This window comes from Erinaceus europaeus, chromosome 9 (genome assembly GCF_950295315.1).
Source record: "Erinaceus europaeus chromosome 9, mEriEur2.1, whole genome shotgun sequence".
NCBI classification, from domain to species: domain Eukaryota; kingdom Metazoa; phylum Chordata; class Mammalia; order Eulipotyphla; family Erinaceidae; genus Erinaceus; species Erinaceus europaeus.
The window spans coordinates 39,053,218-39,078,904 of record NC_080170.1 but is presented as its reverse complement, the minus strand read 5'-3'; the positions used below and the strand labels follow the sequence as shown (position 1 = coordinate 39,078,904).

General features: G+C 53.8%; 1 protein-coding gene across 4 annotated transcripts; it reads right to left on the bottom strand.

The window, feature by feature from the left end:
* Positions 1 to 2,720: 2,720 nt before the first annotated feature.
* Positions 2,721 to 10,268, bottom strand: IGSF8 (immunoglobulin superfamily member 8). 4 transcript variants are annotated; one of them, XM_060197675.1, is made up of 7 exons: positions 10,000 to 10,268; positions 6,795 to 7,172; positions 5,652 to 6,113; positions 4,175 to 4,582; positions 3,886 to 4,009; positions 3,260 to 3,389; positions 2,721 to 2,947 (listed from the first exon to the last, which is right to left on the bottom strand). In XM_060197675.1, exons 1-7 carry the CDS (start codon positions 10,043 to 10,045, stop codon positions 2,924 to 2,926), a joined length of 1,572 nt encoding a protein of 523 aa, XP_060053658.1. In that variant the 5' UTR covers positions 10,046 to 10,268; the 3' UTR covers positions 2,721 to 2,923. The 4 variants fall into 4 exon arrangements, with proteins under 4 accessions (XP_060053658.1, XP_060053659.1, XP_007530614.2 ...); XM_060197676.1 differs by having other exon boundaries at positions 2,721 to 2,955; positions 10,000 to 10,264; XM_007530552.3 differs by having other exon boundaries at positions 2,721 to 2,955; positions 3,602 to 4,009; positions 10,000 to 10,257.
* Between the last annotated feature and the right edge of the window lie 15,419 nt (positions 10,269 to 25,687).

Below are 25,687 nucleotides of genomic sequence, written 5' to 3'. Positions count from 1 at the left end.
GAGGAGGGTGGGTAGGGTGGGGTGAACTTCACAGGAGCTCAGGATGAACCCATATGGGATAGTGGCAGCAGAGAGACAGCCAGATGGTGGACTAACTGACGAAGCACCTTCATGCAAATTTTCAGAGGCATCCTTTCCCCCAGATTAATGCCTCAAAACAGACAGGGCTAGGAGCCATCACCTGGATGGTGGATTTGGGGAGCAGGGTCCCCTCCCACACCCTCAGCAGCCTTCCTGGGCCTGAAACTCCCAGTGCCTGGGACACAGTGGTCTGAGCTGACACAGAAGAGTGAGCTGCACAAGCAGGGGAGGAGGAAACAAAGGTTGGGTGCTGCCCCCCCATTGTAGCAGACCCAGCAGGAGAATCAAAGGCTTAGAGGGGTGCCTCTAGGGGTTTGAGTAGTAGGTCCAACAGGGCCTGGGAAGGGCACCCAAGTGTCAGCTTTCTGACCTGGAGTGAGATCTGCAGAACCAGCAAGCAGCAGGAAGGGGGCTTCTGAGGAAAGAGGCTAGGGAAGACAGAGCATGGCTTCACTGAAGGGGATATAGGGATATGGGGGGCAGTGTGTCTTGGGGTTCAGTGATGACTGAAAGGCACCTGTCCCTGGGTGCACTGGTCATGGGAAGCTATGGATCACTTGATGCCACTGGTCACTGGGAGCCATTGCCTACTAGCTGTCATTGGTCACTGAGTGCCATCAGTCACTGGGAGCTTCTGGGAACAAGCACTGACCTATCATAGGACTGGACTTTCCAACTGGTGCTGTTCTGGGAAGACAGTGCATATGAGAACAGAACCTGCCCCTGGCCTCTGGGCAGGGTGTGGAGAAAGCTGGCAGTGGGCACCTGCATCTGGGTAGAGGGCAGGAAGATAAGCGAGGCAGCGCCCACAGGGTAGAGGCCAGCACTTACACAACTGCTTGCATCAGACTGACCTGCAAGGCCCTGAGGACAGACCACGGTGCCTGCCTGAAGCAGCTGACTCAGGAGGCTGGGAGGTGGGGAGGGCAGAACTGTGCATTTGCTTAATCCCAGGCTCCACAGAGGCTGCCACACAGAACCTCACTTAGAGAACCAAAGCTCTAAGAAGGGGGGCGGGGGTACAGTGAGCAGTTGTGAAATCTTAAAGGTGAAGATGTGTGGGTGACTGGGGTACAGCCCCTCCCTCCTCACCAGCTCAGGCTGGAAACAAGGCTGACAGTATCTGGGATGATGATTGGGTGCCCCTGTGGAGGGGACACAGCAGAAGCAGGAAGTGACAAGGGACACATCAGGACGGGACTGACTGTGAGAGAATGTGTGAGACACAGCCACCAGCAGATCAGGGTGTGGCATCTCTGTGTCTGTGCCCTGCAGGGACAGGAGTTCCTGCAGACACCCATTCTTGTCCCGCCCTTCCTAGGGGGTGTCCTGGCTTTCCAGAATGGGGGAAGCCATGGTAAGTGGAGATGGCAGAGGAACTGAGGTGGCCTTGGGGGTGAGGGAGCAAGTATGGTCCTGGGTTGCCCTTTTAAAGCCACTGCCCCAACACCTGGGGAGAGGCCCCCCTCAACACACACACACACACACACACACAAACACACACACACACACACACACACACACATACTCTCACACTGCTCTGTTCTAGTGAGGGAAACAGGATCTGGAGGGACATGGTGCCTCAGAGCAGGAAGGGCTTGTATAGAGCCCTGGCTACTCACAGGTCCAGAGCCACCATTAGTCATGGCCTCCAAACTCGTGTCAGTTGTTTCCCTAAGAGTAGATGCAAGGATGCAAGTGGGAAGTCATTAGGTTTAATTCCGTGAAAGAATGAAAGTGGTGCAGTCAGGCAGAGGGGTGGGAGTGGTGTGAGCCGCTTGGATCCATAGGCACAGGGCTGTCACCTGGCCAGTCAGTGCAGGGAACTGTCACCTGGACAGACGGGGCCAGGAGCCATCAGCTGGATAGGCAGGACAGGTAACCAATCACTTAGACAGATAGATGCTGAGGAGGAGCCGTGGAGACCTGCCCTCCTCCCATGCACCCCACTCAGGACCGCAATCCTTGTCCATCACCAATCAAATCTGTGACTCCGGGCAAGGCATGTCACTTCTCCAGCCTCAGTTTCCCCATCTGTGAAAATCAACACTTAGCACTGGTGATGCTCAATAAATACTGACATGACTGAATGGAAGCAAATGGGCTGTGCCTCTCACCTACAGGGCAGCCAGGACACCAAGCCAGAGGCGATTGCAGACTCACAGCTTCTGGGAGCCCTCCATCACCCCTGGGCATGGGCATGGGGTGGGGGCAAGGCCAGGCCAGGGGGTGCTTACAGCTCAGGAGTGGTATGTGCTGGGCTCTCTACAGCTCTTCTGTCCCTGTTCCTTTCCAAGGGGTAATGAACAGGGTAGAGGAAACAGAGCCCCAGGACCTGGGGGTGAGAGTACAGGTCCAAAGCTGACAGGACCACAATGAGGCAGTTCCATGGCTATGACCCCTGCCAGCTGGGCAGGAAAGCCCCCATCCTTCTCCAGTCCTCCCCAGCAGGAGGCAGCTTCTATGGCAGATGGGTCCCAGCCCACAGACCAGATGGCATTTGTGGTGGTCTCGAGAGGTTCCTGGGTCTTGTGAAAAAGCTGTCAGCCCCCAGCAGCTCCCAACCCAGCTTCTCTGTCTCTCATGCTGCCCGCCACCTGCCCCGCCCCCCACCTCTATAGGGAAGACACAGCCAGGCCTGGGTTTTAGAAAACATGTTTATTCACAGTTTAAAAAAACTAATTCTGGGACAGGGAGACAACCTGCCTTAAGGTTGGGTATGAGATCAAGGTGAGGAGGTCTGCTGAGGAAGGGAGGAGTGGCCATGGAGTAAGGCCCTCTCGGATGGGGTCAGGCATATAAATTAAAGGCAGGGCAGACAGAGGAAGGGGATTCCAGGCAGTCAGGAATGGGAGCTGGTCAACACCTGCAGGACTGGAAAAGGGGTGGCTAAAGAAAGTGTCCTAGGAGACCTCTTCCAGTCTTCCTTCACCCCCAGGAATAGGGCCTTGGGGGTCCCCTCCCTGCCCACACCCCAGGAACAGGATCCTGAGGGTCCTTTCCTTCCTCTCGTTCCAGGAACTGGGCCCTGCCCCACTCTTTAACCCAAGAGCAAACTCCTGATGAACCCCTCCACCCTTACCCTCAGCAAGACCCCATGGATTAGACCCAGGCCCTCACCCTATCCAGGTGCGATGGGGGTGGGGGGCTTGTTCAAGGCTGTGGGTCTGCCACTCACCTGGGGACAAAAGGTCACCGTTTGCCCAGCCTTCTCATGAAGCAGCAGGTGATGGTGCCAATGACCGTGGCTCCAGTGACAAGGGCCACCCCTGCACCCACCAGCAGGGGTACCAGCAGGGTGTCCAAGGCTAGGGGAGAGAAAGCTGTCTGGTAGTGCCGCATACCTGCCCATGTCAACATCCCTCTTATGGGGCACCCATACCCCCTCTCCACACTATACAACTCCCCCCCCCAAGGGATCCCCAGTGTCCCCTAGAAGAGGCTTAAGGCCTCTCAGGAGGCATAGGAGCAGTCAGCTGGATAGAAGGGGGGGCAACTTAGGGGAGACATGGGGGCTCACCATGAGTGTATGGGTAGACTGTGACGGGCCCCGAGCGTGCGCTGCCTGCCTGGTACCAGCTGTAGTCAGGGTGCTGTACCCAGGCGCTAGGGGCACAGTGGTACACACCCTCATCCTTGGGCCCCAGGCTGTGCAACCGCAGCCGATGGCACTGTGGTCCCACCAGTTCCACACTGATCGGGCCCCCTCCAGGCCGGGTACCCAGCTCAGCCACACCGTCCTGGCCCATGCCCCCCACCAGCTGGGCAGGGGACGGCTCCCCATCCTTAGGTCGCTCGACCCACCAGCTGGCAGCCAGCCGCAGCCCAGGGGGGCCACCCCGCACAGAGATGTTGCAGAGCAGGGTGGCTGTCTCCCCGCGGTACACAGCACCCCCAGACAGCCAGGCCACAGCCTCCAGCGCCACACCTGCAGTCAACAGAAAGGTTATGGGCCTAAGGGCTCAGGCTGACTAAGCAAGCCCCACTCCTCCCCCCTCCCCACCAAGTGTTCTTTAGCAGAGAGGGCTGTAGGGTGGGAAAAGAAGGGACAATGGCAGGGGAATGGCAGAATGTTGCAGTCTGAGCTCCTCACCTTCCTCCCTCACGTGCACAGGCAGGGGCCGGGAGCGTGCACTGGCGGCCTCCCGGAGCCGGGCTCCAGACCCTCGTATGTAGGCCTTGGCCAGGCAGCGGTAAGTGCCGGAGTCACCAGGCCTGGCTGCCTCCAGCCGCAGCCGGTAGGTTCTGGATGCCACTTTCTCCATGGCGATGTGGCGGCCCTCATAGCCATGGCCCAGGCTGCCCACGCCCTCTGTGTCCAGCTGGGCCACTAGGCGACCGGGCCCAGGTGCCCCTGCTGGTGCCATCTCCCAGCCCACAGAGTAGGCAGCATGGTGGCCTGGTGGGGGCAGTGCCCCTGACACATTGCATAGCAGTTCCAGGGGCTCTCCGGGGCCAACCCGGCGCTCCCCGGGCCCCACAGTCACGGCCAGCTGGCTGGCTGGAACACAGAGAGGTCACAGTCACTAGGGTAGCAGCACTCCTTCCTGCCCCTCAAGTGCCAATGACACCCACCAGAGGGCCTGACTCGGCAGTGTGCTGGTGGGGCAGGACAGTGTTCATAGACCTGGGGTTGGCCAGGGAAAGAGCTCTGCCAGCAGAGTGCAGGACTTGCATGCCTGAGGCTCTTAGTTCTATCCCTGCCTCCATGTGTACTAGAGTGGTGTTCTGGCTCCTCCCTCCCTCTCTATCTACCTATTTATCTATCTATCCCTATCTGTCTCACATGAAATTCTCTCTACCTCAAATGAAATAGAGGGGAAAAAAAATTTTTTAAGAGGGGTGGTGGTATAGGGATACAATGGGTAAAGCAATGAACTTTCAAGCGTGAGGTGCTGAGTTCAATGCCTGGCAGTATATGTACCAAAGTGATGCCCTGGTTTGTTTCTTCTCTCACTTGCTCTCATTAAGAAAATCTAAAAAAGTGGTCTGGGAGGTGGCACAGAGGATAAAGCATTAGATTCTCAACGATGAGGTCCTAGTTCAATCTCCGGCAGCACGTGTACCAGAGTGATGTCTGGTTCTTTCTCCCCTCCTGTCTTTCTCATGAATAAATAACTAAATAAAAAAAATCTAAAAAAGTTAAAGGGGGTGGTAGTTGGTGGATCACCCAGTGGTGTGCACATGGTGACATGTGCAAGGACCCAGGTTCAAAATCCCAGTCCCTATCTGCAAAGGGGATAGCTTCATGAATGGTGGAGCACAGCTGCAGGTGACTTTCCTCTCTTGTCTCTTTTTCCCTGTCTTTGCCTCTCACTCTGTATCAAACAAAAAGAAAAGGAAGGAAGGAAGGAAGGAAGGAAGGAAGGAAGGAAGGGGACATAAAGGGGGGGGGGGGAATGGCCACCAGGGACATTAGAGTTGTTTAGATAGCAAGCTCCAGCAATAAACTTGGTGACAAGAAAAGAGAGAGAGACTGCGAGGTGGGGAGCTCCCTGGGATGGCCATGCCAGCCCGGTGTGGCTGCTGAGACCTGCTGCCCCCCAACCCCAGCAGGTGTTAAGTCTCACCCAGTGTCTGCACATCTACATGAGCCAGTACTGCCCGCTTCTCAGCAATCTGGGCCCAGCTGCCGTCAGGGTCCTGGATCCACTCAGCGGCTGTACAGTGGTAGGTGCCCGAATCGTCAGCCTGGGCACCCCCAGCCACCATGCGATAGCGCTGTGACCCCTCCTTGGCCAGCCGCAGCTCCCCAGCATTCAGCCGCTCAGTATACGGTGCGCCAGCTTCCACGGCCAGGTCAGGCTGCAGCGCCACCACTTCCTGCAGTGTGGAGCGGCCCACAGGAGCCTCGGGCATAGCCTTCCCAAAGGACACGGCCAGGTGCGTGTGCAGCTCCCTGCTCGTCCGTGCCTGGCAGCCCAGGGCCAGCTCCTGCCCCTCGTGTACTGTCAGGCGAGGGGGGGACGCTGTGGCCTGGCGTCCTCGGTGTCCTGGCAGGGTGGCGGACACCTGTAGCGTGTCAGGAAGAACTGGGGGGACAGGATTGTGTAAGGTGGTGGGAACAGCAACCACTTCTCTGAGAGATGGGGCACTGGAGGGTTCTGGTGATGGCTCCACTGTAACCCCATGGTGTCAGGGACAGCTCTGGGCACTCCAGGTGCTCCATAAAAACTAGTGGGTCTTGTAGCCTGGGAGGCAACACAGTGGCTAGGACATTGAACTTAAAAGCATGAGGTCCCAAGTTTGATCTGCAGCACTCTGATTCTGTCTCTCCTCCTGTCTCTCATACTCATAAATAAATAAATCTTAAAAAAAAAAAAGAAAGAAAGAAAGAAAAGGACTAGTTGGATCTCACAAAACTAGCCCATCATGCATTCCTCCTTGTGTTAAAGAAGACAAAGGACCTTTAGAGAACAAGGAGGTCACATGGCCCAGCTCCTCCCAGCCACCTCTGCCTCTCCCCCCCGCCCAGATTGGAACCTCCAAGAAGAGGGCTCTAGCACCCTCACCCCCACTCCCACTAGCCAGGGACCAGGAGGGCTTAAGGAGAGTCCTTTTAAGAGATAGTCACAGAAAGAGCACAGGGATCAGAAAGGTTCTAGGGTCCCACTCCAGCCACTGGCTCAGTGGGTGACTATGTGAGCCATGTCATCTCTGTGGGTCTCAGGGTCGCCCTGGCTCTGTGTCTTTGGGAGGTGACTGGCTCATACCTCTCAGCTCCACTTTGCCGCTGTAGCTGCCCAGGTAGCGGGTGTCAGTGGAGGGCGTGTAGCACTCATACACACCAGCGTCCTGGGCCTGCAGGCGCGCAATCCGGAGAGCCACTGCATCGCCCTGCACACGCTGCACCTGCACCTCGCCTGCCGCCACTCGGGGCCCAAAGATGGCATAGGAGAAGTGGGGGTCCCGGGTGCTGATGATCCCTAGGGCCGCCTCCGGGGCTTCAGGCTTGTACAGGAACCACTCGAAGTCCTGCTGGGTGGGACCCTCATAGCCAGTGACATTGCAGGGGATGGTGATGGCTGTGCCAGCCACACGATACAGGGGTCCCTGGGGGACCAGCACTTCCCGGGCCCAGGATCTGAGGCCTACAGGGAAGGATGAAGAAAGTGGGGAGGCCTGGTCCCTTTCGTGCCCCCCCCCCTGCCTGCATGGACTCCCGAGTGGAAGGAGGGGAGAACTGGTCCCCAGATCCTGAGAGCAGGGTTAGGACACTGGGTGACAGGGCAGACCTGGGTTTGAGTTGTTCCCAGGAAACTGAGTGTCCCCACAGAATAAAGTGCTCAGGGCAGACATGAGCTGTCAATCTCCAGATCTGCCTTCTGGATTCAACTTGCTCCCTCCCTCAAACACTGCCCTCCCCATCTGCTCCCACCTCCACCTCTATACCCCTTGCTTGGGCCCCTGAACCCAGAAGCTACTAGGTAAGGAGTTACAAAATCATATGCTCCCTCTCCTTGGTCGATGGTCCATGATCCCCAAGGGAAAGTCACCCCAAGGCCCAGGAAAGCTGATGAAGTCATATCACCTGGTAAGGGGATCTGGACAATGGAGTCACTGGCCGGAGAGAGCACGGGGCAGTCCGTTCTAGCAGCTTAGTGCCCGCCCCCTCCAGCTGCAATGTGAGCTCACTGCTTCTCCCACCCAAAGGGTAACAGTACAACTGGGGCTGGAGTGAGGACCAGAGGCACAGCTCCAGGCAGACACTCTGCCCCTAGGACCTGACAATCTCGGGGCAGGCCAGCAGGCGCAGTACCCACCCCCATCCCTAACAAAGGCTGATTTGCATAAGGCGCACACTTATTTACATACAGACAGCTCCTTCTGAACCCCAGAGACCCCCTCCCTGCAGAGGCCAAACCCTCTTCTACACACACACACACATACACACACACACATACACACACACACACACACACACACACACACACACACACGCGCACACACGCACACCAGGGCAGAGCCCATCTGCCTAGCAGCCTGGGAGGACCCAGCTCCTTTCTTCACTCCTTTCCAGGCTCCCTTGATGAGGTTGCAGAACCTCATAATCTAATGGGCTGGGTCCACCCACTGACCCATTTTTTTATATTACTTTTATTTATTTATTGAACAGAGGCAGCCAGAAATTGAGAGGGAAAGGGACAGACACCTGCAGCCCTACTTCACCACTTGCAGTGCTTTCCCCCTGCAGGTGGGGACTGGGGGCTTGAACCTGGGTCTTTGCATACTGTAGCATGTGCACTCAACCAGGTGCACCTGGACTCTGACCCCATTTTTTAAAGGGAGAAATGTAAGATACAGGGTTGGCCAAGACCCTCTGACCCTTGGGTGGCCTCCTAGTGGTTCTACAGAGGGAAGAAACAAAGGAGAAACCAGGTGAACATCACCCCAGGGGTACACTCACATCTCACTGCAGAGGCTGGGGGTACAGAGCCTGGGAACACAGAACCCTCCCCAAAGAGCCTGGACAGTCCCACCCAAGTGAGCCCTCACGTCTGTCCCTGAAAGCTCAAGTAGTCTTGCTCCAGGCTGACCTTTCACCCTCAGGCCTCAGTTTCCCTGCTGGAGCTCCAAAGAGATCCTAGTTAACTAGCATTGACTGCTGTGATTCAGGCACAGCCCAGGGCATTTCATAATCAGACTGAAGGCAGACAGCCCAGCTGACACCTTCCTGGTTGCCACTGCCTCCAGGCAGATTCTCAAAAGGGCCTCCTCCCTCCTTCCCAGCTCCCTAGCAGCTGCTTGGAGATCCCCATGAGACAGTCACCCCTTGTGCCCAGGAAACTGGCCAGGCTCTCCTAGTAAGTTGCCATCCATGGGCAGAGACCTGCTTTAGAGTCATGGGGACCTAGGTTCAAAGCCACCCCCCACACACAAACATACTCCTGAGAAGTCCTCTGACTTCCTGTGCCTCATCTGTGCATGATGTCAGGTCCCCAAGGCACTTTCTCATCAGTGCACAATTCCCCAGCTCCCTGAGCTCTGTTTTGCTTCACTTGGTGCCCACTGGGGAAAACACTAGGCAACTGGCCTCCTGCTCCCCCTCCTGAGCACCCTCATGTCTCTACAGAGAAGGCTACCAGTCCCCCCAGGCCAGGGCCCCACAGAGAAGCTGTCAACTATATTGAAGCAGAGATAGCTCCAAATCCTGGCAACACACACACACACACACACACACACACATACACACACACGGGTGGGGGGCGGGAGGAGAGGGAGAGAGACAGGTGGAGCATGTGCTCTTATTGCATGGGCCTTGATCTGAACATCTAATATAGCCGATCTCTCTGTCGTGGTAACATGCTCCTCCCAACCACCTCCTACAGGAAGCCCTCTAGTTCAACTGTCACTATTTTAAGGGTCCATGCAGTTAGGGAGAGAACCAACTCTGTCTCTGGGCAACAAGAAGACAAGATGCAAATCTGGGGGAGTGGGACTAAGGGGTGTGACTAAAGCTACTGACCACAGAGCCAAGTGCCATCTAAGAGAGGGAAAGTGGGGCTCAAGGGAACCCACCCAGAGTGGAGGCAGTGTTGAGCTGGAAAGGACCCCAAGCTCTGTCTGATGTGAGGTCTGTGTGCAGTTAGGGGGAGATGTTTCACATGGAAGCAGAGCTGGCTTGGACCCCCGGCCAAATCTGGACAATCAGAAGATGTGAGCACCTGGAAAGCCCAAAGCCAAGAATGAGCACAGGAGCGGGATCCCTGACCCACAGGAGGAAGTTGAGAAGTGGTGGCCGACCCCGAGGCCTGCGGTTCTGGGGCGTCCTCTTGTGCCCCCGCCCCAGATCTGAAACCTGGAACCTAGGCCTCCACCCGGTTGGAGTCGCCACGAAGAGCACCCTAGGAGGCAGCTGACGGGGAAGAGGGACGCGACTCGGGAACGGTGGTCACCTGCGGGGAGGGGGGCGCTTACCCAGCATCAGCAACAGCAGCGACGGCGCGAGGCCTGGGGCGCCCATCCTGCGCGGGCAGCTCTGAGGAGGTTCCGGGGGACTGCGCGGGCTCGGGGTGTCTGAGGGCGCGGGGGGCGCATGCCCAAGTGGGGGCGCCAAGCGGAGTAGAGAGGCGTGGGTGCGAGCAGGAGCCGAGCAGAGCACAAACCGTCAGGTTCCTCCCTCCAGCCGGTTCCTCCCTCCAGCCGCCTCCTCCCACGACTTCCTCGGCCTTTCAACCCGCCTTACCCGGCCCTCAGATCCTGGTCCCGCCCGAACCTAGGCCCCGCCCGAATTCTGAGCCGGTTTACCCAAGGCCCGCCCACCACCTTCGGACATGCCCACTGCCCGGCCCCGCCTGACCTCGGGCCAGATCCTTACACAGACCCAGATCCTAACTCCGCCCCCGTCCTTGCCCCGCCCCCTACGCGCTGACCTCAGCCTGAGTCCAAGTCCCGCCCCCGCACTGGCCCCGCCCCCTATGCGCTGACCTCAGCGCGAGTTCCAGTCCCGCCCCTCCAGTCCTCTGCCCCAAACCCCGTACCCGCCTTTCTCTGCCCGCTACTTGGGGCAGGCATAGACCAGGTCCTGAACCTACCCCGACCGCGGAGGGTATGTTGGTTATACCTGGGTTCGTTCAAAGCTCCGCACACCTCAAAGACACCTCACCCTGTCTGCAGGCTTTCCCTAGGGGATCGGGCTTAGGCCTAGTCAGTGCTAGACTGTCCCCACAATGAGCTGGGCGGCTGCTATTTCCTGTGGCAATGGCCACCCAGGACTTTCGCGAGGTCCCTGGGGATATGAGCCACCCCTGCAGGCGGTGGACTCCCAGGCTTTCTGGTTGGCGATCCCCTCTACTCCCACTCCCAAGCGCCCACGTGATGATTAGCTGAGATAATATGGTGTATCACTTGGCCCCCTGTGACAACAGATAGGGTTTCTTTCTTTGGTCATCACTGGGCTCATTCACTGCTCTAGTGGACGTTTTAAGATAGAAAAAGAGAGGACTGGGGAGATAGCATAAAAGTTATGGGAAAAAAAAAACAAACTTTCATGCCTGTGGCTCTGAGGTCCCTGGCTCAATCCCCAGCACCACCATAAACCAGAGGTGGGCAATGTTCTGATCTCTCTGTCAGTCTAATTAAAATAAACGAACTATTAAAAAGAAAAAAGAGAGACAGAGAAAGTGCCAGGTTGGTGGAGGTGGGGCCAAGCTCACACCTAGGTTGCTTGGCAGCATGGCCAAGCAGATTCACTGTACAGGTGAACTATCCTGCCAGTCCTAGGTTTTCTTCTTTCTCTTTGAATTATTAATTAAACTGCTTGCTGAGAAGGTTGATGCAGACCTAAGGGTTGAGGGACTTCTAGTTTCAGGGTTCAGGGGTGAGGGGGGGTAGCTCCAAGACCTTTGCTTTTGAAAGAAGGGACAACCCAGAGGCAGAGCCCCCCCCCCACCTCTGCCGCTGCCTCCCCTGTGCAGAGGGGGCTGGGAAGGGACAGGAAGGGGTGCAGTGTAGGGAAGGGTCTCCCAGGTCTACAGAGTAGCATTATGGGACATGCCCCCCCCACACTGCCTAACACCCCTTCCCATTCCCTTCACAGAATAAGAAACTAAGGCTGAGGAAGGAGGTGACCCAGGCCAGACTAGGCCTATTGATTTCTAGTGGGAGGTCATGGTTCAAGGACTTTCAGCACAGGTGTTAGGTGCCACTTAACCCCTTCCCCCACCCCACATTATCCAGCCCAGACTCACCAGTTCAGTCTCATCCACAACCAGATGTAGCTGTGTGACACCAAGGGGCAGGGGGATGTTTGGGGTAAGAGTCAAAGTCCCCTGTTTTGGGGTGAAGTGGTCTTGATGCCTCCTCAGTGCCTGAGAGATGGGAGGTTGTTGTCACAACCAAAGCCCTTTAGGGACACAATAGGGTCCTCCTTGCTGAAGTTTTGATCTTTACAACATCTTTTCTGAAAGATAACATGTACAAGAAATGCCTGAGGTTCAGAGGAGTTAAGCATTTTGCTCAAGGCCATACAGTTCTTAAGTGGCTAAAATATGAGCTCCAGGGCTGAAGAGATAGTACAATGGTTATAAAAGATATTTTTCTGCCGAGGTTCTTTTTTTTAAATGTTTTTTTTTAATATTTCTTTTTTATCTTTTTTCCCCTTGTTGTTGTGGCTATTATTATTGTTATTGATGTCATTGTTGGATAGGACCGAGAGATATGGAAAGAGGAGGGGAAGACAGAGGGGGAGAGAAAGATAGACACCTGCAGACCTGTTTCACTGCTTGTGAAGCGACTCCCCTGCAGGTGGGGAGCGGGGGGGCTCAAACCGGGACCCTTACCTCAGTCCTTGTGTTTTGCGTCATGTACGCTTAACCCGTTGTGCTACCGCCCAACTGCCTCTGCCTGAGGTTCTAAGGTCTGAAGTTTAATCCCCAGCACCACCATAAGCCAAAGCTGAGCAGTGTTCTGGTCTCTTTCTCTATCTTTCTCACTATATCTCTCTTAAATAAATAAATAAATAAATAAATAAGAATGAGTTTAGGCATGTTTCTCCCTAAAGCCCTAAACTGCCCTCACTCAGTCCTTTGTGTCCTTCCCTATCCCATAAACTCAGAAAATTACCCCCTAACCTCCACAAGGATTGGGCCTGGCTATGTGGCCCTGTCTTACGGACACCCTGTCTTGACGGCCCTGTCAAGAAATAGCCATTCCAAGTGAGAGCTATAGGGGGCTTAAGTGGGGCATTCGTGGTATGCTGGGAAGGCAGGTATTGAGTGCTGCTTGGGTTCCTAGGGGACTGGGCCCAGAGATTCAGCCTCTACCTGGTGCTGTTCCCCACACTGAACACAAAGTCACCAGCAGGGGGCACCTGCAGCCCAAGTCTGACTCTCCAGATGCTTATGTAACTAGAAGGAGGGGCGCACCCCAGGCACCAAGCAGCACACATGCACACACGTGTGACCACGTTATGCAAAGAAGCTTCATGCAGAGACGTCACACACAGCCCCCAATGGAGAGATGCCCTGGCACACATACAAAGATGCAGAGACACACACACACAGAGACACAAATGTGCGGCACACACTGTGGAACCTTCTGGATTCATTCACCACCTGACCCCCTAGCACACTGGTTCCCCACTCTTTGGCTATCCATAGTAGAATTCCAACTCACAGAGACATAAGAGAGTGGGAGTGGCTATGGGGTTGGTGTGTCATGATGCCCTGCCCAGCTTCCCATACCCTTGTGTGCCACCAGCTGTGGACAGAAGTCAGACACTAGTCCTGGGTTTCACGGGTTCCTGTGGTTCATTTCCCATACAAGGCACTGTGATGCCCTGAACATGGCTCATCTCAACCTAAGCTCTACTTTGACACTGCTTCTAGTCTGGTTGGGATGTTGCTTGTGAGTGATAGCACAATGACAAGTTCCTCCATACTTTGAGCACAGCTAGCACATGAGGTCTTAGAAGACCTCAGAAGAACATCTGCGTTGTCACTGGGGCAAATAGGCCTGGCAGTAGCTGAATTACTACTGCTTAGTTTCTGCTGACTGGTTACTACTGATTGGCTCCATGTGAACTTGAGCCAGGACCTGTCTGAGTCAGGTGGATCCTGGCTGCTTTGGGAGTATACCACTAGAGGCCAAGTTCAGTGTGAATGAGCACCAAAATGCATGGGCATGCTGGGAGCTGCCAGTACACACACCTTGTGGATGGAGAACCACCACACTATACGTAGACACACTCCATACATGCACACACTTGCACAAGCACACATGCATGTTCACATAGACACACAATGCACAAAGACAGATCACACATGTGTGTGCACACTCAGCACGCAGCTCTTCTTTGCAGTGTGTATAAAGCCCAGCTTTGTGGCACTGGGGCTCACACAACAGGATGTGCCATGATCTGTGTGTGTTTAGAAAGTTTTGACCCTCACTGCCCCTTGAGCTACATTTTCCCACCTTCCCCACAGAGTCTCATGCTGATGTGAGCAATTCCAGCAGGGATGCAAACACACCTGGAGCAAAACCCACCATCACCCCCACAGCAGATGCACCCTCTGCCATGCAGCAGGCCCACAAAACCACCCAACCCACTCCCCCATCTCCTCAGCAGGCTTCTGCCTATTCACTGTGGGCTGTGAGACTCTGAGTGAACATGAGTATGTGCATGCCCCTCGACTATACTATTGCTGAATGCACACCCCTGCCCACCTTCTCAAACCTCAAGCACTGGGGCATCACAGCTATCCCAGAAGAGAGGAGCCTCAGTGTCACTGTGGCCTTGGCAGGGCCCTGCCACTTAGGAGGACCTACCATTTCTTTCTTCTTCTTTTTTTTAAATATTTATTTATTTCCCTGTGTTGGCCTTGTTGTTTTTTATTGTTGTGATTATTATTGTTGTTGTTGTCATCATTGTTGGATAGGACAGAGAGAAATGGAGAGAGGAGGGGAAGACAGAGTGGGGGAGAGAAAGACAGACACTTGCAGACTTACTTCATCGCCTGTGAAGCAACTACCCTGCAGGTGGGGATCCAGGGGCTCGAACCAGGATCCTTACATTGGTCCTTGCACTTTGCACTATGTGCGCTTAATCTGCTGTGCTACCCAAGGGCCTACCATTTCTATACCTGGACTGGTTCCAATGGCTGCCTACTCCAAATGCCATGGATGGGTCCCTCTGGCCTGCAGTCCCCTCCTCCTCACCAGCAAAGCCCCATCTACTCCTCTCTCCTCACTCATAGGGCACTATCAAGAGAGCACCCAGGCTGAGGAGTCCCAAGGAGAGGGTCTCCTCTTCCAAGACTGACTGTAGTAGGGGCTGGGTCAACCAAGGCGCACAGGCAGGGTGGAGGCTTGAAACAGATGCTTCTGCAGAAGCCCCTGAGTCACTAAGGTTGAGCAAGAGAGATTTGGGGAGGTCATTTCCAAGCCTGTCTGACCGGCTCTGAGCAACGTGTCAAGGATGGCTGACACATCCCCCCTCTGCTCCTCTGTAAGGAGGAGGCCTCCATACAGAGGCCTGGAGCAACATGCCAAGGATGGCTAACACATCCCCCCTCTGCTCCTCTGTACAGGCACCAATCTGCATGGCTTGAGGCGGCCACAGGGCGAGGGAGGCCCTTCTTACCAAGGGTCATCTGGGCAGTAAATGAGAATATATCAGGTCAAGCAAGAGCTCCCACACTTAGGCTCCTAGTGTTCTTCCTCCTGCTTTTCTCACCCACACACATCTATTCATGCATGCACACGTTATGCACACACATGCTATGTGCAGACATACCTGTTATGTGTGTTCCGACACCCATGTGTTTACACAATACCATATGCCTACACCTATTCATGCACATGTAACATATATACTCATGCACATACATGCTATGTGTGCACATACCTGTTCACACATGTTCACATATCTGTTTGCACAATACCATCCATGCATGTGCTGTGCACTCAGATTCATGCGCCCACACTTGTGTGTGCATATGGCAGATACATACACATATCCATGCACACAATGCCACGAAGATGCATACATCCATCCCCATGCACGCGGTGTGTGTGCCCTCATACACATGCAGACACACCCCAGGTGCCTATTGCAACCTTTTGAAATGACTGTCATTTCCCACCATGTAGCTCACACTCCCAGTGCATAGTGGATGTTCAATAAATGTGTTGGGACAAATGAATGAGGGACAGGAGGACCCAAGAGGGTTACATGTGCATGTGTGTATCCCATGTACATATGTAGCCCTGTGAATGTATGTATATGTCTGTGTGCATGTGCAGAAGAATGGGTGGGTGCCGAGTGGTGGTGCACCTTGTTGAGCGCACATGTTACAATGCACAAGGACCCAGGTTCAAGCCCCTGGTCCTCACCTGCAGGGGGAAAGCTTTGCAAGTGGTGTAGCAAGGCTGCAGGTGTCTCTCTGTCTCTGTATCACCCCCTTCCCTCCCGATTTCTGGCTGCTTCTATCCAGTAAATAAAGATAATATAGAAAAAATTTTAAAAGCACAGAAGTATAGGTGGTGGGACAGTGGAGAATGGGATGAGGGATCCTGCCTTCACACAGAACTCTCCAGAATTGCCACTGGTGCACACAGCTCCTCCTACTCTGGGTCTTTGTTCTTCAAGGTGCCTGGGTGAGAGAAGGAGAACAGAAGTGGGTTTCACAGGCATCCCTGAGATGGAGGGGGTCCTCACTGTTCCCTCTAGTCAGAATAGAGTCCAGAAATTCAGAAGAGGTCTCGGAGGGGCACAAAGCATGAAGCCTCCATGCATTGCCACACCTGGGCCCTGTGGGAGCCCAGGCCCCCAGGCTGTCCCACGGAGGAGTAGACAAGTCCTCTCTTTCCTCTTTCCCTAGTCCAACTGCAACAAGGGTGGAATTTTTCCAGAGGCTCTCTACTGGGAACAGAGAGGGAAAACAACCCAGAAATAAAGACTAGAAAAACAAAGGAGCAGATGGTGTGGTGGGAGTGAGCGGCTGGCCGCGGGAGGAGTGGGCCTGGGCCAGCGCTGACGTGACCTCACAGGCTCAGCACTCTGTCCCCAGCCCCCTGGTGGCCTGTCCACTCTGAATCCTCCCAGGCTGCTGTACAGCTGCCTCCCCAGCGTGGTCGAGCCACCCCAGCCCTGCTGACTCAGGACTCTGCCCTTGCATCCCACATGGGAATGGCAGAGACTGGAAACTCGGCTGCCATTTGCCAAGAAGTTGAGCAAGTGAGCAAGCAAGTGGGTGAGAGGGAGCTGGGCCTTCCTGCTGGCACCCTAGTGGCCCCTACACTGGGTGCTGTCACTCCCTCAGGGATCTCTCTCTTTTTCTCTCTCTTGTTTTCTCTCATGAGGTATTTCCACCCACAGTGGACAGATAACATCTCCTGTTTCAGAGCCAGCACCTTCTGTCCCTCAGGAACCAATCTAGAAAGACCTGTCCCCAGTCCCTGGGAAGGGATGCCTGGAACTGGGGCTATAGTCCTGAACCCAGACACTGAAAGGTGAGAGCAGAAAGTAGCAGGAAGCAGTTGGAATTATCAGGCCCTGGTCATCTGTTTTAAAAAAATGGGGACTCAGGAGACCTTGAAAGCTGTCCTGTGGCTGGTCACCCCAGTATTACTAACCCAACTTTCTGATTCCCAGAAGCCCTACAACCATAGCCTTGGGCTTCTGTTGGGATCACACATACACCTAAGGATGAGCTTGAGACTGAGGAATAAAGTGGATATGTGGGTCCAGTCAGCCTACAGGACAAGGGCCTGGTGACAGGACTCCAGTTCGGCACTGAGTGCCTGGGATTGGGGGCTGAAGGAACCAACCTAACAATTAAGGGACAAGGCTCCCAGTCATGTCCTCAGTGATGTCCCCAACCCTGGACTGGGCTTCCCAAGACAGACAGCTCAGTGAGGGTGCCCCAGTTTCCTGGTGGGTCCACCCATACCTGCTCTCCTTGTGCTGGGGGTGGCATTGGAGGGGTGGAGATGAGTGAGAGTCTGTTTGAGAGCAGAGTTGATACATGATAGCCATGTCCTGAAAAAAGCTGCGGGAAGAAAGAGTCTTGAAATGCACCCCCCAGGCAATGTACCCATCTTCTCTGTAGTCCTCTTAAGGAGCTGGCACCCCAACAATCTGCCAGCTTCCTCTCCTCCCCCATTTACTCCCAGACTCTTCTCTCTGTAAGCCAGGTCTCAAAGGTCACAACAGTGAGTCCCGAGTTGATAAGAAAGTGACCAGCTCTCCTTGCCCCAGGCCCCTTGAAAACTGCCCTAGAAAGCTGCTTCCTTCCTCAGTTTCTAGTGCCAGAAGTAGGTCTAATCACATCTTCTGGTTCATCCCCCCCACACACACCTTCCCTCTGCCTAGGACCATCCAGAGTTCTCTCCAGTGTCTAGAGCTTAGAGTCACCCACACACACCAACCTCAGCTCCTAGCTCCTGGCTCTTGACTCTAGTCCGAGTCTGTACCCCAGGTTCTGACCACATCCCTGCTCTCAGACTTTGGGGTCCTGGGACTCAGTTTCTCCGCTAGTCTGGGGTCCTTACCTGACCTACCCACCCAACTTTACTCAGCAGAAACAGGGGTGCAGACATGAAGGTGGAGGTAGAGAGAGTCCCCTTCCTACCCAGGACTGGGAGTGAGTGGCAGAGACAGGTCAAAGGCAGCAGTGGAGGGATTTGGTGACTAAATAGCAGAGCTTTGACACAATCCAAATGCCTGGGTGTCCTACTGCCAAGTGATGGCACAGTAGTGGAGGGACCCACACCCAATATGGCCAGGGTCAGCTGCTCTAAGCAATCCCAGTACAAGCCATGGTTAGCCAAGTGGCTCAAGTACCCCTTCCTAAGGGTCATGCACAGACATCCTTTCAGGAGCCTCTGAGGGCAAGGACCCCAGACTTGCAGAGAAACTGAGGCCTGAGAAACAACCCTCCCCCAAAGTCTCAGATTAGCTGGCTATGAGGGTCAAGGCCAGGTCGGTGCACCAGATGATTGCAGGGCATCCGGTCCTGGTGGGGCGCCTAGAGCACATAGGGGACCAGCAGACGTGCAGAGCTGAATCTCCCGGCCAAGCGGGGCCACCAAGGAAGAAGGGAGCTGGGAGGGCAGCTGCCTCTCATGGGGGATCCAGGAGGTGGGGAGTTCTGGGTCAGTGGCTGGGTCAGATCTCTTGCCAAAGCAAACCTGCCTCAGGGGTGTGGGGGGGGGGGTGGCTCCCTCCCTGCCCGGATGGAATCAAAGGCAAACAGGAACCCCAGAGGGTCCAGCTGTGACCTCTGGCCCCACACTTAGCAGGGCACCTTAACTTCTTCCTCTCCATTACCCTGGCATATCAGCCAAGATTTGCCTAGTGAGCACCCCACAGAAGGTGTCTTCCCCACCCTGCTCTGTACTCCAGGAGACCCCAGCTCAGTCCCCCCCCTTTATGGTGGCTCTGTAAGACCATAAACCCAAACTTCTTACCTTTCTTCTCAGAGTTCTGGGGATCAGCCTTATGTCCAAGGATCACTCTGACTAGCAGGGCAGAAGCACCCATTCCCCTAAGCCCCCAGAATCCAGATCTTAGGGGGACAGCTCTCAATACAGAGTGGAGGAGGAAGTAGCCTGAACTCTGGGAACATTCTAGCTTCACTCCTAGCCAAGATGGACACAAAACCAGAGTGGGCCTCTCATCCCAGGCCAAGGTAGCTAGGGTCCCACCAGCTGTTCTGCTGGTCCAGCTGGCAGGCATACAGCCTGGGGCCCCAAGGGGCACAGGTGGGGTGGGGGCACTGAGGAGCCCAGCCAGCACCATCACCTTGGGGATCAGCTGACTGGCAGGTCCCAGTGCTGCTCCCTGGAACCTGCCTCTTAAATCTGTGCGGATGGCAGGGAGGGTGGAGGGAGAAGGGTAGCGGGGGTGGGGGTGGGGGGGGTGAGGTGTGGGGGCTGGGGATGGGGTGAGAAAGGCAGGAGTGAAGTAGAGGCAGAGATAGAAGGAGTCCTTCTAGGTCTTTTGTTCTCTAGGTCTTTTCTCCTTTTCCATCATCAAATCCATTGTTGTTGCTGCTGCTATGTTACTTTATTATTCCAGGATGACAGATGATAGATAGATAGATAGATAGATAGATAGATAGGTAGATAGATAGATAGGAAGACAGACAGAAAGCAGCACCAAAAATTTCCCCAGTGTCCTGGGCTGTGCACATCACAAACCAGGTACCTTCCCAGATGAGAGAGAGAGCTCACTTGCCCTTTTCCCAAATTCTTTCTAGTGTGTGTATGTGTACGTGCGTGTGCGTGCGTGTGCATGCGTGTGCGTGTGCGTGTGTGTGTGTGTGTGAAGAAAGAAAACAGCACCAAAAATTTCCCCAGTGTCCTGGGCTGTGCACATCACAAACCAGGTGCCTTCCCAGATGAGAGAGCTCACTTGCCCTTTTCCCAAATTCTTTCTAATTTGTGTGTGTGTGTGTGTGTGTGTGTGTGTGTGTGTGTGTGTGCTGTTATTGTTGTTTGTTTGTTGCCACCAGGGTGGCTCAATTCTTGCCTGCACTGCTCCCTGAGGCCATTTTTCTTCTTTTCTTTCCTCTAGATTGAGGCTGAGAGACAGAGAGAAAAGGAGAGACACTGTAATATCACTCCAGCATTCGTGAAGTCTCCTATGTTGTGACCTGGGTTTCAAACCCTGGTCCTTGCACATGACAATGTGTGTGCTCTACCACATGAGCTACCAGGTACAAGAAGGAGGATATGGTGAGAGATTAAAGGTGATTAATAGGGGAGGCAGAGGAAGAGGTTGCTAGAATCCATTTGGAATGGCTCAAAAATAAAGCAGAACAGGCATCAAGAGGGATGTGGGGTGGAATTCAGCTCAGCTATAAAAGATATAAAAATCTCCTCACTGCAGTATGGGTGGAACTGGAGGAAAAAGTACCAAGTCAGATAAACCAGAAGAAGAGGGGATGCTGGGGGTTGGGCGGTGGCGCAGTGGGTTAAGCGCATGTGGTACAAAGCGAAAGCTCAAGGACCTGTGTAAGGATCCTGGTTCAAGCCCCCGGCTCCCCACCTGCAGGGGAGTCGCTTCACAGGCGGTGAAGCAGGTCTGCAGGTGTCTATCTTTCTCTCCTCCTCTCTGTCTTCCCCTCCTCTCTCCATTTCTCTCTGTCCTATCCAACAACGAACAACATCAACAATGGCAATAATAATAACCACAACGAGGCTACAACAACAAGGGCAACAAAAGGGGGGAAAAATGGCCTCCAGGAGCGGTGGATTCATGGTGCAGGCACCGAGCCCAGCAATAACCCTGGAGGAAAATAAAATAAAATAAAATAAAATAAATAAAAATAAAATAAAATAAGAAGAGGGGATGCCAATGAGCTCACTCACAGGTGAAACTTAAATCACAAAAGACAACACAGGGTGAAATTTTAATAAACTGGGGGCCAGGTGATGGTGCACCTGGTTGAACACACATATTATAAAACTAAAGGACCCAAGTTCAAGTCCTTAGCTCCCACCTGCAGAGGTGAAATCTTTGAGATATGTGAAGCTGTGCTTCAGGTTTCTCTGTGTCTTCCCCTATCTCCCTTTTCCCTCTCAATTTCTCTCTGCTATAATCCAGTAAATAACTATTTTTTTTTTAAAAAGAAGAAAGATAAGAAGAAAGAGGAGGAGAAGGAGAAGAAAGAAGAAGAACAAGAAGAAGAAAACAAGAACAATAACAATGCAGCTATTAAGAACAATGAACTCACCTTCTCTGGCCCATCTTGGATGGAGCTGGAAGGAATTATGTTAAGTGAGCTAAGTCAGAAAGATAAAGATGAGTATGGGATGATCCCACTCATCAGCAGAAGCTGAGAAAGAAGAAAAAAGGGAAACTAAAAGCAGGATCTGATTAAATCGAGAGTAGGGCACCAAAGTAAAAACCCTGTGGTGAGGGGGAGGGTGGCTTTCCCAGGGCAGGGGGGGGGAGGGGGATGGGACACAGTCTTCTGGTGGTAGGAATGGTGTTTATGTACACTCCTATTAAAGTGTAGTCATATAAACCACTATTTAATTAATATGAGAGGGGAAAATTGATCGTATGTCTTGAACTTTTTAAAACGCAGACTGAGTCTTTTTAATACATAGGCTGAATCTCTGATACGCTGACTCTCAAAAGTCTAGGCCAGGTAGAACAGAAACAACTGGTGGCACAGCTATATACAAGATGCTGGGTATTATACAGCAAACCTTAACAAAGGGACTTTTCAAATTTAGGCCAATTACCAAATAATGTGATGATAACAATAACTGTCCATTGTCTTCTTGAACCCTAAGACAGCAGGAACCTCACATTTCTACAATAGAGCCTATATTTTCCCCAGTCCTGGAAACTTAGGGTGGGGCCCACTTTCCTGCATGTTTCTCTCAATTCATATCAAATAATATTGCATCCGTTGATCCCAACCTAATCAACACAACAAGTGCCACCCCAACATGCTTCACTTCAGACTGTGTCCAGAGACTTCAGGTGTGTAATGACAACCCTTCAGCTTCATCACTCGGGTGAGACCTTTCCTTTCATAGTATTCTCTAATTCCATTCCAGGTGTTCCACTCCCCAGTAAAGTCCCCAAACCTAGATATAGACCAGGTCCCCTGAGATAGAGCATATGTTCACATGTGTCCATAAACCAGGGCAAAATATATACCTGAAAGCAGAAGTACACAAGAGTCTGCAGTGAGTACCCCCAACACTTCATCTGTACTATTCCAGCCTTTAGGTCCATGATTGTTCAACAATTTATTTGCCTTGGATGTTAACTCTCTTTTCAGCCACCAGGTTCCGGATTCCAGCATGATGCCGACCAGACTTCCCTGGACTGACGACCCCACCAATGTGTCCTGGAGCCCCACTTCCCCAGAGACCCACCCTATTAGGGAAAGAGAGAGGCAGATTGGGAGTATGGATAGACCAGTTAACGCCCATGTTCAGTGGGGAAGCAATTACAGAAGCCAGACCTTCCACCTTCTGAAACCCACAACAACCTTGGGTCCATGCTCCCAGAGGGATAGAGAATGGAAAAGCTATCAGGGGATCGGGTGGTGGGAATTGTGTGGAGTTGTAAGCCTCTTATCCTATGGTTTTGTTAATGTCTCCTTTCTTAAATAAATAATAATAATAATAAAAAGAACAAGAAGGAGAAATGTTACTAAGATGTAGTCTCTTTCAGCAGATCCAGGGACTCAGAAAGGGGGTGGCAGGATGATGCTGAAATGGGGTTGGGGACCCAGTTTCCTATGGTGGAGGAAGACAACAATTTGGTGGAGAGTGAGGTGTGCTGACAATTATCCTGGGGAGATTTGAAACTACACCTGTGACAAGAGTCTTGTGAACAAATATTTCCTCAATAAAATGAATGAAGAGAAAGGCAAAAGAGGGAGAGAGGGAGGAAACGAGAGAGGGAGGGAGAGAGAGAGGGAGAGAGAGAGAGAAAGAAAACAGAGAGAGAGAAAAAACAGAGAGAGAGAAAAAAACAGAGAGAAAGAGAGAGAAAAAACAGAGAAAGATAGAGAGAAAGAGAGAGAGAGAGAGAGAGAGAGAGAGAGAGAGAGAGAGAGAATCCCAAACTCCTGAGACCCAATGGGAAAACTGAGGCAACTATAGCACTTGGACAGCCCCCTGGAAGTCTGATTTGCCTTTCCACTGGAGTCTCTACATTCCATCAAGGAAGGGGACTGGGCACAGAGCTAAGAGGCTTTTCAGAACATTTAAGGCCACCCACCCCAGGTTGTCCTAAACACCCCATTTGTCTGTCACCCCATAATGGCCACACCCCCCAGCAGGTTCCAAAGCTTGGTGGTTGTGACCCCTACTAGATGGTAACACAAGAGCCAAGGGGGAGGAGGGGAAGAGGGGGAGGAGGAGAGGGGAGACTGCCAGGGAGAGAGAGCCTGAAAGGGGAGGGGAGGGCAGGGGAGGCAGGCAGGGGGAGGACTGGCTGGTGGCCCAAGGCTCCAGGACAGAAAATTGGGGCAAGAGGGCGGGGGACAGCAGGGAAGCTGGGCCTGCTGCTCTTCCTGCCCCCTCCCCCTTGATGATCTTGAAACAACCTTCAAGTCTGGGCGGGAGGCCCCGGGAGTCTGTCACTTAGGAAACAAAACGGTTTCTTGGAGACCTTGAGAGCCATCTGCAAAGAGCATCGCTGTCTTCCATCTCCCCCCTCCCCCATACTGCCTCATAACCGCTCACGTCCAACCCACTACACACTCACTCACTCAAGCTTGCTCATTCACTCACTGATTCTCCCACAGGCTCTCACGTCCGCCCTCTCACACAGGCTTTTATCTGTACCTACACACTCTAGCACATTCACATGCACACCTTCCCACAGACTCTCACCCCACACCACACACACACTCCCACACACACAAACCCACACACAGAGCTGCACATGCACACATTCTCACATTCACAGAGGAGAATGCACATTTCTCACATCCATGTCAGCACACCTCAGTCTCCACCACATTGTCCCATGTTTGAGTCAGCCTCACCCATCTTCTGCCCTGCTGACTGTTGACCTTTGACCTCCCCTACCTCCTGTGTCCTGCAATCCTCCCTTCAGTCCTCTTGTTGTCACCCCAGGGCCTGATATGACTGACCCTTGGCCATTCAGGGACTAGTCACCGAGTACCAGGTAACAGGAGGGGCGTCTGTCCCAGCAGGTCTGAAGTCTGAGGTCCTGGGAAAAGAAAGATGTGGGGCCTGAGTCTCCATGTTTAGTTAAGCAGGGCAGGGCTTCCAGGTCTGTGGGTGAGGCAAGGCCCCACTTGAAGAGGCAATGACCAGACAAGGAAGGAGCCCACCAGGGCCTTTGGCAGAAGCACCATGATGCCTTCCGGTTCTGGCTCTGGCCACAGGGAGCAGCACCAGGCCCTGGAGGGCAGACAGGGCGTGCCTGGGAGTGGCATCAGCAGCGAGGCACCCAAATCTCCACTCCAGAACCTTCCAGGTTGAAGCTTCCGTCCTGCTCTTCTGGGCCCTGGATGGCTGCCCAGGAATCTAGAAACAGGTGCTTCCGGACCCCACCCCAGCCCTGGGCTGCCCAGAGCTGGGTGACCAGCCACCTGCTCTCCTCGTGGCTTCCTCCACAGACCTCAGCCTGACTGACCACAGCCTACTCTCTTTCTGTACCACCTCCTTCCCACCCTGCCCTACCCAAGGCCAGATTCAAGGTCAGAGTAGGGGTCAAGAGAGAAAGGGTCTGCCCAGTTCAGTGCCCAGCCTGCCACAGACCAGGAAGAGAAGAAGGCAGAGGGACCGTGACCTTCCTGTCCAGTTGTGGAAAGTCCCAGGCTATGGGATAGCTATGTGGGGAATTCAGCACAAGTCCTGAGCCCTGGGCCATGAGCATGGATCTCTGCATGCATGCTAGGCCAGCCTTAATCCCTCTGTGGGGGTTCCCCCAGAGCATTCCCCCTCCCTTCCCCTATCCCACTGGGGTTGCTGAACTTGGCACCTGCCGTCTCCCTGCCCCCACCCTAACTGGCCTCCACTCCGTCACTGTGCCCAAAGAAACAGGGATACCCCAGAGCCTGTTCAGACTTTCCTAGGAAGAGACCAGGAATGCATCTCCCCTCTCTACTCCCACCCCACCTCCCTCTCTCTCTGCACCTCATTCTTTCACCCTACAAGCAGCAACAACACCTCCAACCAGACCATCAGTCCTGGCCAGACCATCTCCTCTCTGCCTGCTTCCAGCTTGCACAAGTCACAGCTGCTCTAGTCCTCACCCCTGTGGGCACAGCCCTCCCCCATCCCTAGGCAGGTCTCCTCCTTGTGTTCTCCCAAGAGAAGGAGGTGCTACCTTCTCTAGCTCATGGTCTGGCACTCCTCATGCTGGTGATTCTGCAGGACCCTTAGAAGTGGGCATTTCCCCCACTTTCACCCCCACCCCCACTCCAGACACAGACCAGCCTAGGGTGGTGACAAGGTGGTGCCTTGTCCATATCACACTTGAGGGGTGACCCATCCAGCCAGGTGAAAGTGGGTGTCTGCTGGGCTGTCCCCTGTCTCAGTAGGCCATACCCTTTTGGATGCTGTGACTTAGAAAAGATGCCAGCTGAGGGTTTGGAGATCCTGTCGCCTTTGTTGCCAGGCTTTATGTAGTCCCTGGGGCCACCATTCCCAG

What these genes read in the sequence shown, in the direction of transcription:
- IGSF8 (XM_007530552.3), bottom strand. Translation starts at nt 10,045, where the DNA reads ATGGGCGCCCCAGGCCTCGCGCCGTCGCTGCTGTTGCTGATGCTGG. An exon ending in TGTAGATGTGCAGACACTGG is followed by an intron (nt 4,583 to 5,651) that starts GTGAGACTTAAC and finishes TCTGTGTTCCAG; the next exon opens with CCAGCCAGCTGGCCGTGACT. An exon ending in TGTGCACGTGAGGGAGGAAG is followed by an intron (nt 4,010 to 4,174) that starts GTGAGGAGCTCA and finishes TGTTGACTGCAG; the next exon opens with GTGTGGCGCTGGAGGCTGTG.